The sequence below is a fragment of the Rattus norvegicus genome, chromosome 3 (genome assembly GCF_036323735.1).
Source record: "Rattus norvegicus strain BN/NHsdMcwi chromosome 3, GRCr8, whole genome shotgun sequence".
In the NCBI taxonomy this organism is placed as follows: domain Eukaryota; kingdom Metazoa; phylum Chordata; class Mammalia; order Rodentia; family Muridae; genus Rattus; species Rattus norvegicus.
Genome location: NC_086021.1, coordinates 133,563,511 through 133,579,543, shown reverse-complemented (window position 1 = coordinate 133,579,543; position 16,033 = coordinate 133,563,511). Strand labels below are relative to the sequence as shown.

The window sequence follows — 16,033 nt, the reverse complement described above, 5'->3', positions numbered from 1 at the left end:
TAAAAAGGGGAATAAAAATATTCATAGGAGGAGATATGGAGACAAAGTTTCGAGCAGAGACTGAAGGAATGGCCATTCAGAGCCTGCCCCACCTGGGGATCCAGCCCATATATATGCAGCCACCAAACCCAGACAATATTGGTGAAGCCAAGAAGTGCATGCTGACAGGAGCCTGATATAGCTGTTTCCTGAGAGGCTCAGCCAGAACATGACAAATACAGAGGCAAATGCTAGCAGTAAACCATTGAATTGAGAATGGGGTCCCCATAGGAGGAGTTAGAGAAAGGATTAAAGGAACAATACCAACCAACCAGAACTCCCAGAGACTAAACCACTACCCAAAGAGTACACATGGACAGACCCATGGCTCCAGCTGCTTATGTAGCAGAGGATGGCCTTGTTGGGAACCAATGGAAGGAGAAGCTCTTGGCCCTGACAAGGCTGGACTCCCCAGTGTAAGGGAATGTCAAGGCAGGAAGTGGGGTTAGTTGGGGAGGGAAAACACCCTCATAGAAGAAGGGAGTTGGATAGGGAGTTTATGGATGGGAAACCGGGAAAGGGAATAACATTTGAAATGTAAATAAAAAATATCTAATAAAACAAATGAAAAAAAGGAGAAAATGGTTAAGTAAATTACAAAATACCATCTTAATAGGCTATTAAAACAATAATTATAACCTCTTTAAAAACATAAGAAAATATTTATGATATTTTAACCACAAAAGAATAAGTTGGTATACAATATAAAACTGTATCTAGCATTATACATTTATGAAGACAGATTGTACACAAAATTGCTAAAATCTGCTACTTAACACTAAAACATAGAAAATGACAAGAAACAAAAGCAAATACGAATACATCTAGAAAGCCTGGAAAATCCACACCACCAGGGGAGTGGGGGAAATTCAAAGAGGAAATTCAGAATACCTATTATGTTCACTCTTCCTGGGGCTCGAACATAAAACTTGGGTGTGGACCCAAACTTAGAGTTGAACATCTCTTTTAGCTTCAGCAATCTGAAAAACAAGAGTGGACTATCTCAAAATAGCATATATCAGGAAATCCATGCAGGAGTAGGAGTGCATCAGACAGTGTGCGTGCATGCTCCTAGGAATCTGAAGTAAGCAGAAAATCAGTTTACACTGATGTCTTTGGTGTTTGATGTCTCCTGACCCATTCTCTTGTGCGTCCAAAGACACCATCATGGGTTCCCACTCTGCTCTACACCGGCTTTTGCCTCTGTGCCTCCATACCTTACTTCTCCACATATAACTCTACAAGACTTGGAAACTCCAGTGCCCTCTACTATCTCTCTCATACATTCATATCTTCCAGTCCCAATTCTCAAAGTCTATGTTTGGAAGTTTAAATCCTATATCCATCCTGTGCCAATTGTTTGGTTCAAATAAGGTCACTTATTTTGTTATGGATGTGATCACTCAGACCCACTAATTCAGCAGCAGCTCTGGTTACAACAGAGACCTTGGCAGGAAATGATCTCTGACTCCCCTAACATCTACTCAAGAAGCAGGTACTGTGTTTGAAGGTTCTCTAATCAATATGTGAAAGGGCTTGGGTTTGGTCTCCAGCATGGACAAAACAAAAATTAAAAGAAAAAAAAACTAAACATTTACTGGACCAGAAGTTATATGTAGACAAGATGGCTACCTAACTCTGATTCTTTGTAGACATCTTGCAGAACATATAAAACTTCACAAGAAGTAGATCTTCACTGTAACTGGAGGACACAGACTATCAAATTTTACCTATAATTTAAGTAGAAAGCAGGGGAGCAGGAAAGGAAGGAGGGAGGAGAAGGGAGGGAGCGGGGAGAAAGTAACAGCACTCCTCTGTGATTCTGTCTCAGTTCCTGCCTTGGCTTCTCTCAATGATGGGTTCTTACCTATAAGCCAAATAAAGCCTCCTCCACCAACACACACACACACACACACACACACACACACACACACACACACACCAAATATTAAAAAAAAAAACCTATGAAATGTGAGGATGAAAAACAAGGATAGAATGAGCATACTGGCTGCTAAATATGCCTATTTAGAAGGAATGATAAATTAATAAATGATATAAATTAAAACTGACAAAACAGTGATGCTTTTAAGTGTAGTTCAGATGCGTATAAATCACACAAAGAAGAAAACTGCGGCTGGTACATTAGGGCAGAAATGAACTAAATATGTTGTCTCCATATTGTGAATTTCATTAACTTCCCTCATCTCATCTCTAAATAGGGAACAACTGTGGGCCCCATAGAGTTGCTGAGAGGATCAGAGGAGATAATGCATGCCTAGTGTCTAGCTCAGCATTACCATGGAGCTTGTGTTTAATAATGGTTACATTATTGTCAACTAGTTCTTGGGCTCAGTATCACTCCTATTCTGCAGAATGTAAATGAGAACTCATTAGAGGTGATAGAGACAGTGGTCACTTAAGTGCTTCACTGGGTGATTTAAACCTCAGTACCAAGTGCCTGCTCTGCCCCACCTCACAGAGAAGGATACTTGCTTGCCTAAGATCTGCCAAGATTGTGCCTGTCCTATACCCTGCCCTAGAGGAAGTAGGGGCTCCACCCTTACCTGAAGTGATTAATGATTGTTACTTTCTTCAATGGTAAGATGCCCATGCTTCTGTGAACAACCTGACTCCCATGTTCCAAGAAGCAACTCTAGTGAGAGTAGGCAACAACACAAAAATTAACAGGTGAGTAGAAGTGAGAAGAAGAAAGAAGAAAGAAAAAGAGGAAGAGGAAGGGGAAAAAGAGGAAGAAGAGAAAAAGAGGGAGGATGAGGAAAAGGAAGAAAAAGAAAATGATGAAGAAGAGGATAAAGAGGAGGAAGAAGAGGAAGGGGAGGAAGAAAAGGAGGGGGATGAAGAAGAGGAAGAGGAAGAGGAGGGGGATGAAGAAGAGGAAGGAGGGAAAAGAAAAGGAAGAGGAAGAAAAGAGGAAGAGGAGGGGGATGAAGAAGATGAAGAGGGGGAAGAAGAGAAAAAAGAAGACAAAGAGGAGGAAGAGGAGGAGGAAGAAGAGGAAGGGATCAGTGATAAAGAGCGGACAGGAGAGGAAATAGGGTAGTGGGGGATGAACATGATCAGAAGCAAGTAAAACCCTTTATGGAATCATCATGCAGATGCACGTGCTGTCAGGGCAACTTTCTCTCTAAAGAAGAGCAGAGCTGGCACCCACACCAAAGTGTATCATTAAACTCATCCAATAAAACACTAAATAGAGGCACTGTTATCACTGCCTCTAATGAATTCTAATGAAACCCACTATTATGTGATTACATCATTAGTAATAATAACAAAAATCTACTTTTTAAACTACCCTGTGTGAGTGGTAAAACTAGCCCCAGAAATCACAGGTTTATTCAGTGAAAATTCCATAGCCAGGGGAGACTCTCTCCATAGGAGTTGGTGCTCAAGGAAGGCCCTGAGAATTCTAAACACAGGTTCCTGAAACTGCTGTTCATCCCCCCTCCCCCCCATAGCCACAGGGTAAGGCCCTATGAAGATATCACATGCCCTGGTAAGGACATAGAAGACCTAAGATGGAGCCTGCCTGAAAGCTCTCTCCTCGATGCTTAGGCCTCATAGTGCCAGCACCCGTGGGTGCCGTGCAAGACGCTAATTTAATAAAATTTAATAAAAAGTATTTATCAGAAACATTAAACACCACATTTGATGGTAAACTATCAGAAGTATTCTTATTAAAGTCCTGCTGAGCCAGGCCTCAGCAGTTAAAGTTCTACCAGGTTCAACTGCCAGCACCGACATAGCAGCTCACAACCATCCGTAACTCCAGTTCAGAGAATCCAAAGCCCTCTTCTGACTTCTACAAGCATACATATACCTGCAGGCCAAACACTGATAACATCAAAGAAATGCGTTTAAAAAGCTTTTCCATTAACACCAGACAAAGCCGCAATCTTCATCACTGTCCACAGTGCCCTGTACTACATAAGTAACATCTGCACAGCAAAAGATACAATAAAGTTCAAGCAGGAGCTGTATCTATGTCAAACTCATGGCTTCCATCCAAAAATGCAGATCAACAAAAATATATCAAGATATGATGAGCTCTTAAAAAGAAGAAGAAGAAAATTAAGAAAAACAGACCGATACATTCATGAACTCACAGCAGCTGCAGCTGTCTATGTGAAATCAAGATTCCACCAAGGAGTTTCTGGGGGCTGGAGAGATGGCTCAGTGGTTAAGAGCACTGACTGCTCTTCCAGAGGTCCTGAGTTCAATTCCCAGCAGCCACATGGTGGCTCACAACCATCTGTAATGGGTTCTGATGCCCTCTTCTGGTGTAGCTGTCTTCAGATACACTGTACTGATATATTATAAATAAATCTTTTAAAAAAATATATATTCCACCAAGGAGGGGAGGGATCATGGTCTTTCATCCCTACCTGAGGAACCTAGACAGTTGATGGCTGCTGGGAGGGAGAGTCAGTTGGTTTTGAGGGTGTGGCCCCTGCTAGGTCAGTCACAGTCCAGGAAACCATGCATACCCAAGCTTATGTAAACACAACAAACCAGTAGTCTATAACAAAGAAAAGGAAGAATAAAGCTGAGGGGGCGTTAAGGAGGGATGTGGGGGGAGTTGAAAGGAAAGAGTAGGTGAAAATCGTCAAAATGTATTGTATGTATGTGTGAACTTCTCAGGGAATAAAAATATTCTTAAATATCCATACAAATAAAGAACTATTTGTTTGTTGTAGTAAAAGAAGAATTATATTTGCTATTCTGTCATTCTTTTCCTTATATAAATGTACCATTTTGTAAGAAAAAAGGTGGTAGATAACAATCATACAGGGTACATTGATACCATAAGGATTTGAAGTAATTCATAACTTTCTGTGAAGGGGTCTAGGGCTGTGCACTGGTGTTAGAGTAATTGTCTCACCTACTCCAAAGTTTGATTGAACAGAGAGAGAAAAAAATTAAGTTCAGCCAGCCTGGTCTATATAGCAAATTCCTGGACAGCCAGGACTACATAGAAAGATGCTGTCTCAAAAAACAAACAAACAAAAAACTATAGCATTTATTTGAAATGTCCAAAATGAACAAATCTGAAAGAAAAAAAGAAAGAAAGAAAGAAAGAAGAAAGGAAGGAAGGAAGGAAAGAAAGAAAGCAAGCAAGAAAGAAAGCAGGCAGGCAGGGAGGGAGGGAGGGAGGGAAGGAGGAAGGAAGGAAGAAGAAACAATAGAACAAAAGATTAGTAGTTGCTAGAGAACAATAAAAATGTAAGGGTGATATGTATTTTTGGGTAAAGAAAATCTAAATTTAATTATGGTGATGGTTTCACAACTCTGAAATTACTAAAAACTACTTTGTCGCAGACTTTTTAAATTGTGTGTGTGAGAGAGACAGACAGAGACAGAGACAGAGAGATATGTATGTGCAAGGGCACACAAATACCATGGCACATTTGTGAAGGGTCAGAAAACTTTCAGGGGTCAATTCTCTTCTTCTACATTGAGTGGGTTCTTGGTATTAGTCTCAGACGGTCAGGCTTTGCATGGAAGCACTTATGAAGTCAGTTCATCCGTTAAAAATGGATGGATTGTATGACATGTGAAATCAAAAAGTTATTACAAGAACTAATAATCTGTCAAGAGTGGTGGCACACATCTTTAATCCCAGGAGGCAGAGGCAGGTTGACCTCTGAGTTAAATGCCAGCATGGTCTACAAAATAAGTTCCAGGAGAGCCAAGGCCTCACAGAGAAACTCTGTAAAAAGGGCATGGGGGGGGGGGGGGAGATCTAGTAGCTTTTATCACATTTTTTGGATTACTTTAGGAATAATTTCATGTAGCACAGGCTATTCTTCCACAGACTAGCCAAGAATGCCCCTGAATTTCTGATTCTCCTGTCTCTATCTCCCAAATGCTGGGGTTATAAGAATATTACACTATGAGGGGTTCGCACAGTTCTGGGAATCAAACACAGGGCTTCATGCCTGAGGCCAGCACTCCACAGTGGAGCTACCTCATCAGACATTACCTTGTTTTGAGGAATGTGGTAGTCTGAATGAGAATGGTCCTCATAGGCTCCTGCTTGAATACTTGATCCTGAGTGGGTGGAACTGTTCAGGAGGTGTGGCCTCATTGGAGGTGTGGACCCTGGGAACAGGCTCTGAGGTTTGAAAAGCCTAAGCCATTTTCAGTTAGCTCCCTCTCTCCGAGCTTATGGATGAAGAGCAGGTATGTATAAGAGTAGCTCTCAGCCACTGCTCCAGGGCCATGCTCCCCACACGATGACCATGGACCCAGCCTCTGAAACTGGAAGTTCCAAAATAAACTTTCTTGAATAAGTTGTCTGGGCCATGGTCTCTCTTCACAGCAAAAGAAAAGTAACTAAGAGCCCAGCTGGCTTTCAGTCTATGCTACTTGTCCCTCCAGTTGCTGGAATTACAGGCATACACCATCATGCCTTGCCAGCCTAACAATTTAAAACTTAATCCTAAGGAGAAGACACATCACTGCAAAGAAAGGTAGAAGGGAAATGTGGTTGCCTGGTCTCCTGTGAAACTGAAGTGGTATCGTGAACAAAGATCAGGAGTTCCACAAGAATCCAGTTTCCCCTCAGGGTAGCAAGGAATTGTACCATGTGACCACCTGATAGATTTGTAGAGCATACCATCTAGATTTAGGAAATCTAGCCTTTTCTAAAATAGGATTCTCTAAAATATTCCTGCAAAACATTGCATGACACTAATAACTGCACAACAGCTACAAAACAATAGATGAGCAGAATTGTATGACCGAGGTGTAGGCAGGAAGATCAAGAGTTCGGTGTCATCCTTGGACCGTAGAGACACTGTCTCAAAACAAATTCCTGACAGTGAGTCAGGAAGCAAGCAGCAGCAGAGCAGCTTACATGACCTCTATGGCCTTTCCTGGAGCTAAAGTGGATGAAGTAGCATTCAAGAGCTGCTGTGTGAGTAAGTACTCTAAGGACCAAGAAAGGCGTGAAAGGGCACTATAGGAATTTGGCCTTGAACTCCTCTTTTAGAAACTGAGCTATATTTACTAGCTACATCCTCCCTTCTGCATAACTATGGGAAGTGATTTTTACGGAAAAAAATCATGCAAAATCAGCTGGTGTGGTGGCACACATCTTAGCCCTAGGCAGAGGCAGGCAAATCTCTCCAAGTAAGAAGTCAGGCTAGGGGCTGGAGAGATGGCTCAACGGTTAAGAGCACCCGACTACTCTTCCAGAGGTCCTGAGTTCAATTCCCAGCAACCACATGGTGGCTCACAACCATCTGTAAAGAGATCTAATGCCCTCTTCTGGTGTATCTGAAGACAGCTACAGTGTAGTTATATATAATAAATGAACAAATCTTTAAAAAAAAAAAAAAAGAAGTCAGGCTAGTTCAAGCCAGCCAGAACTACATAGTAAGACCCTGGCTCAAAAAAAAAAATTCATATTTGAAGTTTATTCATAGATGTGTTTTGTACAAGACTACACTGCCAAGGGGTGGGTTTCTTTTCATGAAACGGATTCCTCAGGAGTCATGTGAAGTATGTGGTCTCTCATTCACTGAATATGTAAAAAAAAAAAAAAAAACCCACACTGTGCAATGGCCGACCGACCTCAGAGAATCTTAACACATTCCATGACAGTCGGAAATAATCCACACTGTCTCTAGAGTAAGGTATGTTTTCCCTGGCAACTGAAGACATATCGTTTGCTGACTTGCCCAGGAAGGAGTGTTATCAAGCCATAGGAAAGTACAGTCTCATCAACGGAAACAGAAGAGGGAGCAAGAAAGAGTTACACTCAAAAGCAATCAACCTCAGAGAAGCCACAGAAACTAACAGAAGCTAACAGAAAAGCAAGTGAACCGCTTCGGTGAGATTTCAGCTCCAGAAACCAAAACAAAGTATTTCTACAAAGTATCTGTAGTTTAAAAAGACCCTCCACTAGACATCAAAAAAGAATTGGTAGCTCTGTAACTAGAAACTGGCAATAAATTAGTTGAGAGGTGCTCGAATTTGTTACGGATAAAGAGACTCAAAAATAACTGGGTAGGACGAAACTTGGAAAAGCACTATCACTTGACAGGCAAGATAACGAGCAGTTCCAGGTAGAGCTATGCATCTTTACTGAATTCTTCGGCAAGAAAGGGCAAAGGCCTCCGTGTGAAACACACACAACCCCTGGGGCGGTGTCTGAGACATAGGTGTCTAAAATCCCAAGGGTTCTTTCTGTCTCCAGGGACACACAGACACGGACAGACAGACAGACAGACAGACAGACAGACACACACACACACACACACACACACACACACACACACACACACAGTGACTACACAGTGACTCAAAAGAAGCTGCCCAAAGCAATGAGCGCCTTGAGCACCTCTCTAGCTCTCCAGCTCCCGGATCCCAAGCCACGCCTCTCCCCACCTGGGGTGTTCTGCCACTTGGACTCGTCGCGTGGCGGGGTCCTCCGCAGCCATATTTTGCTAGATCCCTATGCGGTTTCCAGAAGTGCAGCACAGCTAAGGATCACGAGATTAAAGTGGCAGGAATAGCTTTCTTCCGGGATCTCAGCGGAAATCCTGCAGGTCCGCAGAAGAGGCCCCCTTCTAGGCTGTCCCGCCCCCTGCTCCTCCTCCCCGGCTCCAGGCACAGCTGTCTACGGCAGTCACCACCTCTTGCTCGGTTCAAGCGGGCGTAGCAAGACTGATTGACCAGGTTTTTCTGTGCCCTGAAGTGGCTGAGTACAGCCCCAGTTAAAGACCCATTCATATATTTCTCCGATCCCTCTCGGGCTTTTTTTTTTTGACACTTTTTTCCTTAATGTGCAGCAGATATGTCCCAAAGAGCATGAACTGTTCACCTGTTGCTTCTTATTCAAATTTATTTCCAAAGCAAGAAACATAAAATAGATGTAAATATCTTTGCTCTTTCTTCCATAACGCAAGCATAGGTAGGCCTTCAGATAACACCACTAACGGTGAGAAGAAACCTTTAGCATCTGTTAGGTCTCAAAGAAACCTGTAACAAGACCCACCCTGCATCTGTGGTTCTCCCCAGCACTTCTCACCCCTCTCCTTACCCTAAACCCTCCAGCGAGGGGCTAGGCTTCCATTTCCCCCAGCCTCCGATCTCTATAAAACCTAACATTTGGCTATGTGCCCTCTTGGTCTCTTGGCTCCCAGGTACTCTCTTTGCTTTGCTCCCTCTCTCCTCTCCACACCCACCCCACACACACACACACACACACTCACACACAAAGAGAGAGAGAGAGAGAGAGAGAGAGAGAGAGAGAGAGAGAGAGAGAGAGAAGAAGAGGAAGAAGAAGAAGAAGAAGAAGAAGAAGAAGAAGAAGAAGAAGAAGAAGAAGAAGAAGAAGAAGAAGGTGGAGGAGGAGGAGGAGGAAGAGGAAGGGAGGGAGGGAGGGAGGGGGAGAGAGAGGGGAAGAGAAAGAGAGAGCGAGAGAGAGAGCCATGTTTAGTCTGAACCCTTCCCCTTCTAGATGTCTCTGGCTGTTTTCCCATTGAAACTATAATGAACCCTCTCAACAGTACCTAGGAACAGTCATGCTCTCATTTTCCATTCGGTGTCCAGTTCGCCCCTCATTTTTCTGTTGCCTAAGCAAACCCCCAGAGGCCTATTAAAGCATTCCATCTCCAGCACATCTCCCTGCTACTGTGCTGGACTGAGAAACGTTGCCCTGCATATCTGTTTTCTTGGGTATTTACTGTCATCCAATTGGTGCCCCCGAGAGTGTGAGGGCGGGAGCACCGTCCTCAGCACCTGACACGTGCCTGCCACACTAGTTTTCACTAAACAGGCACAGCTGAGTGAATGACTGAGGGGAAGTTCATACTGCTTATGCATTGCTTTTCCTTTGCTGTGACAAAATGCCCTGACAAATGCCCTGCCCACTGGGAAGGAAGTTCATTTGGCTTACAATTCCACAGGAAAGTCAGGGCCGGACTAGAAAGCATATCATGTCTGAAGTCATGTGCAGAGAGAATAAATTCACAAGTCCTTCTTTGACTGCTGCTCTCAGCTAGCTTTTCTCTGTATAAAATTCATGCACAAAAAAGTCTCTCAACTCTTTCTGATGGAAGGACATAAGGTTTAGAACAGTGTACTTCTGTAGAGTCCTCTTATCTGGAATGGGAGAAAGGAGATATTTATGCTACCTTCACAAGGGAAATTAATACCTTGTTCATTTAGTGTGCTGTGCCATGGGCACAGAGGTCATAGAACAACCTGTGGGAGTCAGTTCTTTCCTTCCACCATGTGAGTCCCAGGAATTAAACCCAGGTCATCAAGCTTGGCAGCAGCATCTGTCTGATAAGATATCTTACCAGCTGGCTCCATACCCTCCTTTAAAACAAATTAATAATCAGTGTCCTAAAGTGTGGCAAACCTTTTTTAGATACAACACACTTGCACACACACACACACACACACACACACACACACACGAATTCTTTACTATGCAAGTGTAGTAAGATAAACAACCTTTAGATTTTTTTCACCAAAGAAACACATGAAACCCTTCCAACTTAGGCCCCGAAGAATGGCTCCAACATAGAAGAATGGGGACAAGAGGAGACATGCCATCAACAAGGTAGTGACCTGAGAATACATCAACAAATGCATCCATAGAGTGGGCTTCCAGAAGCATGCCCCTCGGGCACTCAAAGAACCGGGAATTTGCCATGAAGGAGATGGGTGCCCCCAACAAGCACATTGATACCAGTCTCAATCAAGCCACCTGGCCAGAGGAACTGTTCCATATCATATCCACATGCATTTGTCCAGAAAGCATAATGAGGACGATTCACAAAACAAGCTCCACATTTTGGTAACTTATGTCCCTGCTATCATATTCAAAAACCTATAGTCAGTCCATGCACTGGAGAACTGACTGCTAAATGTCAAATACAACACAGAGAGAAGCACAGCAGCTGCCTTAAGAAAGTACAAAGCAAAGCCACTGGAATGCTCAGGGCTCTTGACAGAGTCGCTAAACCGAAATAGGGCATCTCGTACTAAACAGCAGCAAGATAAAGAGGTAACTAGGACTCTTGCACACTGCAGATAGACAGGCTAAGCAGCTACCTGGAAAACCAGTTGAGAGTTTCTTACAAAGTTGAATATATATACCTCCAGTGTGATCCAACTGTCTCTCGTAGATGTTTGTATTCACTGCTTCATAACATCATTATCATAAATGTAGTGGTGTGTAACAATACACACTCATTATCTCACAATTAATGTTACTTGAAAGGCAGTGTGCCTTAGGTGGGTTTTCTATTTTAAAGAGGCTCGTCTGGGGAAGGACACACTGCAGAGCACACGGTAGCTAATGTAAATAACCACTCACAGGCATACCCAGATGCTTGCCTTCTAGGACTCCAGATTCTGTCCAATTGATGACGAAGCTTAACAAGCTGGGCAGTGGTGGAGCATGTTTTTAACCCCAGGACTCAGGAGGCAGAGGCAGCCTGATCTCCAGAGCAAATTCCAGGACAGCTAGAGCTACACAGAGAAGCCCTATCTTGAAAACAAACACAAGAAGCAGCCAATGAGGCATAACCATCCACACAAACATCAGCACTTTTACTTCTTGAGAACAGCAAAGGACACAATGTCTAAGACTAAGACAGACTTGACCCTGTTTAATAATGTATATGCAATTATGTATATCAACTTCTCCCCATCATTTTGCTTAGGAGCAAGTCATAGCCTACCCACACTTAAAGGATACAGTTATCAAATTGAATGGATGACAGGCCATCTTGCAACCAGTCTCAAAATGATTACTCAAAAATGAAACATGTTTATGCAACAACTTGTACATAAATGTTCATAGTCGTTTTATTTATATTAAACATGAGTTGAAACCCCTCATATATACCCATTAAAAGAAAGATAATTATGGGATATCCAAAAACAGAACACGAAGCAAGGAATTCAAACAACCAACTGACACAAGGGGAGAACATGGATAAAGGTCAGATAAGTGAGAATGCATTGTGTTTATTTCGATTTACATATAAAGATGCTTAAATCATAGCAGTATCCTGAAAAAACATAAGAGGAGGAATTTCAGAAAAATTCTATAAAGAAACATCTTTAATATAATAAGCTCATTGAGTTCTTAGGAAAATCACTTCACAGGTATAAATATGTGGCAAAATTTATCAAGTTGATAAGTTTGTGCAGCCTAACTTATAATAACACAACTAAATTATACTTCAGTAAATGCTGTTTTAAACTATTTGGGGCCAGTGAGGAATTTTCATTCAGCAACATGACTGCTCGGGCTGCAATACAGACTTTAGTACACACCTTTAATCCCAAACAATGAAGGTAAAGTTAGTTGGTAGAAAGAAGCAGCCATGTTTGGAAGTGACTTCTAATTGAGAGGGATAGGATATGCTCAACTCACAGAAGAGACAACAAGGAGAGATGACTTAGGAGAGCAGGGAAGAGATAGAGAAGAAAAAGTTTTTTTTTTTTTTTTTTGGTTCTTTTTTTCCGGAGCTGGGGATCGAACCCAGGGCCTTGCACTTCCTAGGCAAGCGCTCTACCACTGAGCTAAATCCCCAACCCCGAGAAGAAAAAGTTTTACCAGAGAGTTTTACAGAGACAAGTTGAGAGAAACCAAGGTGAATACAACAGGTGAAGACAGAACAAACTAGAGAATGAGAATGAGAAGGAAAGACTATACTTTCAGGGATCATTTTTTTTTAAGATTTATTTATTCATTTATTATATACAAGTACACTGTAGCTGTCTTCAGACACACCAGAAGAGGGCATCAGATCCCATTACAGATGATTGTGAGCCACCATGTGGGTGCTGGGAGTTGAACTCAGGACCTCTGGAAGAGCAGTCGGTGCTCCTAACCGCTGAGCCGTCTCTCCAGCCCTCAGGGATCATTTCTATAGTTCGTTACGAGAGAAGTTTCTCTGTGTAGAGAAGGAACCAGGAGATCAGGACAGATTTGTTAGAGTTAGACTGAGGCCAAGCAGAGCAACTCAGTCCGAGAGAATTCAGGTTGAATCAGTTTGAAGAGGAGTTTGAGCCAGAACAACTCAGTTAACCCAGCCAACGAGAGCTCAGGAAGAAAAGGAGGGGTGAGCTGATTCAGCAGCGAGTCTCAGAGGAGGAAGTTCTAGGCCTAGGTAAGATTACACAGAAGCTAGAGGCTTCTGCCTAGGCCTAAGTTAGCAGACTGAGTCCCTCAGAGATGACAATTATATTAGGTGAATTAAAAAATACTTTTACAATGATCAATAGGTAAAGGCTCTTGCCTCAAAAGATTGACCACCAGAGTTCGTTTTCTGCAAACCGTGTAAAGATGGAAGGAGACAGACTGACAGTTACCCCCTAACACCAGACAAATGCCCCCCACAAAAATATCAAGCACATCCATACACATGCTAAACATACACAGAATTTTTAAAAATTTTAAGGGGCTACAGACATGGTTCAGTGTTTAAGAGCACAAGCTTCTCATAAAGAGGACCTGAGTTTGGGTCCCAGTGCCCATGGCAAGAGACTGCCTGCCTATAACTTCCAACTTCCAGGAGACCCAACACCTCTAACATCTGCAGGCATCTGAGCTCACATGCACACTCACATGCAGATACATGCACATAATTTAAAATAATAACGAAATTTTAAATCTTTAATAAAAATATTTTTAAATATAAGATGTACTTTAAACCAGAGCAACCTGTTGAAAATTTTTATGTTATTTACTATTGAATAAAATTGACCTCATAAAAACACTCTAATAATTGCTTATCAAATTGTCAGACAAGCTTAATAAATTTGACTGTCACCAAAGAAATAAAAGGCTCGGGGCTGGGGATTTAGCTCAGTGGTAGAGCGCTTACCTAGGAAGCGCAAGGCCCTGGGTTCGGTCCCCAGCTCCGAAAAAAAGAACCAAAAGAAGAAATAAAAGGCTCAAATTTCAGTTGCCATTTTCTTTATGTTTTGAGGTACCAGATTATTCATATCTTTCCCCATTGTCTGAGTAAGGCAAATCATGAAAATAAATACACTGTAAATCAGCATGCCATTTTATATATGTAACAACTGGCATGGAAAATAATCACAGCCTGATAATTTTGTATTTAAGAAATTATGCATGAATAAAACTCAACCCCCTTATGCTTCTCTATGTCCTTTGGAAAAATTATAAACATGGATAGGGTAGCTATGATACATTACCTTAAGGTCTGAGAAGGGTGAATACTATTAGGTACTGTCACCAGTACCTAAGTCTGATCTGTCCCAATAAACTGTCATGGCAACAGTCTTCACGCTTATGGGCTTTGCTTTGTTTTAAAATCACATGTACAGATTTGTGCAGTATTTTTGGAGTTTTGAGTTCTAAGATGATGTCATTAAAAACCATTCCAAAACTAAACTTTTGTATCCAGTAGAGGAATTTTGAACATGGATTAGAAATTAAATGATTTCAGGGGATCGTCTGTCTCATATGTAATGATTATGCTATGCTTGCATAAGTAAACGTCTTCAATTTTAGGAAATACACATTGCTGCACATATGTTTTGTATGCATCTTTCAGTTGACCCAGGAAATACACAACATTAAAACTGTTAGTTGGTATACTTGTGTCCAAGATGGTACTATCCTTTCAATATGTATTTAAATTCAAAATTTCTCACGATAAAGTGTTGGTAGAAAAGGCTAATAGTAAAACTGTGTGATTATAAGTAAGGTGATATTATTGTTAGAAAACCTGTGACCAAAAAGATGTTTCTTTGAATGATTACTTCTTTAAGCTATGAGGAATTCCTTTTTGCATTATTTTCCTAAGAAACAATTAGACTAGAAGAAAGCCCAGCAATAGAGCATTTACCTAACACACACAAGGCCAAGTTCTTTCCCCAGCTCAACAAACAAACAAACAAACAACAACAAAGCAATGCTAATGATATTCACTACAAAATTATCTGAAGACTTATCTAACATTCTGAATGTACAGCTATAAATTGTGTTCACGGTGTGTTCAATATAAAAATAATACAATCATTGGGCTTAATATGTCTTCTGACAAGATTTTCAGAACCAAGCAATTCCTGACTTAAAAACAAAAGCAAGATTATCCCGTTCCCAAATGACTCAGAGGAAAAAAATGGTGGTAATGACATCAGGCACAACTCCAGAAGTCAATGGAGCACAGCCAAGCTGGGTCTGTAAGGATTCAACACGAAGGTGTGAATGTTAATGCTGAATTGTGCTTGACATCAACTGTATGAGATGAAGAAAAAGTTGGGTAGTTTTGTTTCGTTTGTTTGGAGTTGTTTGTTTGTTTGAACCTTTGGTGATTTGGGCATGTTTAACTCATCTGTATAGGTAACAATCGAGGCCAAAATTCTAAGATATATCAACTTTATAACTTTACAGTATTTGTGTACAGAATTTGGAGGCTTTCTCCAAAAGGGGTTGGGGGTTGCCTTATTTCCACATTTTTCTTCACTTTGAACTCTACTGGTTTTCTGCAACAATGCTTTAAAAAAAAAAAAAAACTATCAGCAACTGTTAATTCCATTTCATCCTAAAAGCAGTAAATGCACGTTTGTGATTCCTTAAATAACTGAACAATTGGTTAGTGCATACCTAAACTGGGATATCCACAGAACTGTTTTTGCTAACTACAAACATAACTTTACGTGACAATTGTGTTGCTGTAAATATACCCACCGCAAGGTGTAGAATAAAAACATATAGATAACAATGGCAGAGGCACGCTACCTGTCATATAGGTCGGGCATGTTTCATTAGAAAGAGACGGTTCCAGAGTCCCAGGCAAGGAAGGAGACAGTTCCCTCACCTAGGACGCTGGATACTGCTAGAAGGTTTCCGAAGCCCCTCAGATAGGAAGGACCCGCAGCGCCCGATTTCCCAGTTGCTACGCTTAGTTGCTAAGACACCAACTGTCGCGCAGGAAGAGCCGACTGTGCGCTCCCTTTGGGCGCC

At 41.7% G+C, this 16,033-nt stretch overlaps 1 protein-coding gene across 13 annotated transcripts in view; it reads right to left on the bottom strand.

Moving 5' to 3' along the window:
* Galk2 (galactokinase 2) overlaps positions 1 to 16,020 on the bottom strand; it is a 132,900-nt gene extending 116,880 nt beyond the window's left edge. For 2 of the 13 annotated variants that reach the window (XR_005501815.2, XR_005501816.2), the window contains exons 1-2: positions 8,452 to 8,613; positions 931 to 1,019 (exon numbers count right to left, since the gene is read on the bottom strand). Coding sequence is in view for 9 of the 13 variants with exons in the window: in XM_039104556.2 (XP_038960484.1) it covers positions 931 to 1,019; positions 8,452 to 8,504 (142 nt within the window). In the remaining 4 variants the exon portion in view is untranslated. Of the gene's footprint in view, positions 1 to 930; positions 1,020 to 2,603; positions 2,688 to 8,451; positions 8,634 to 15,808 lie in introns of those variants that run through there. The other 11 variants (XM_063283323.1, XM_039104557.2, XR_005501813.2 and 8 more) reach the window with 10 other exon arrangements.
* Between the last annotated feature and the right edge of the window lie 13 nt (positions 16,021 to 16,033).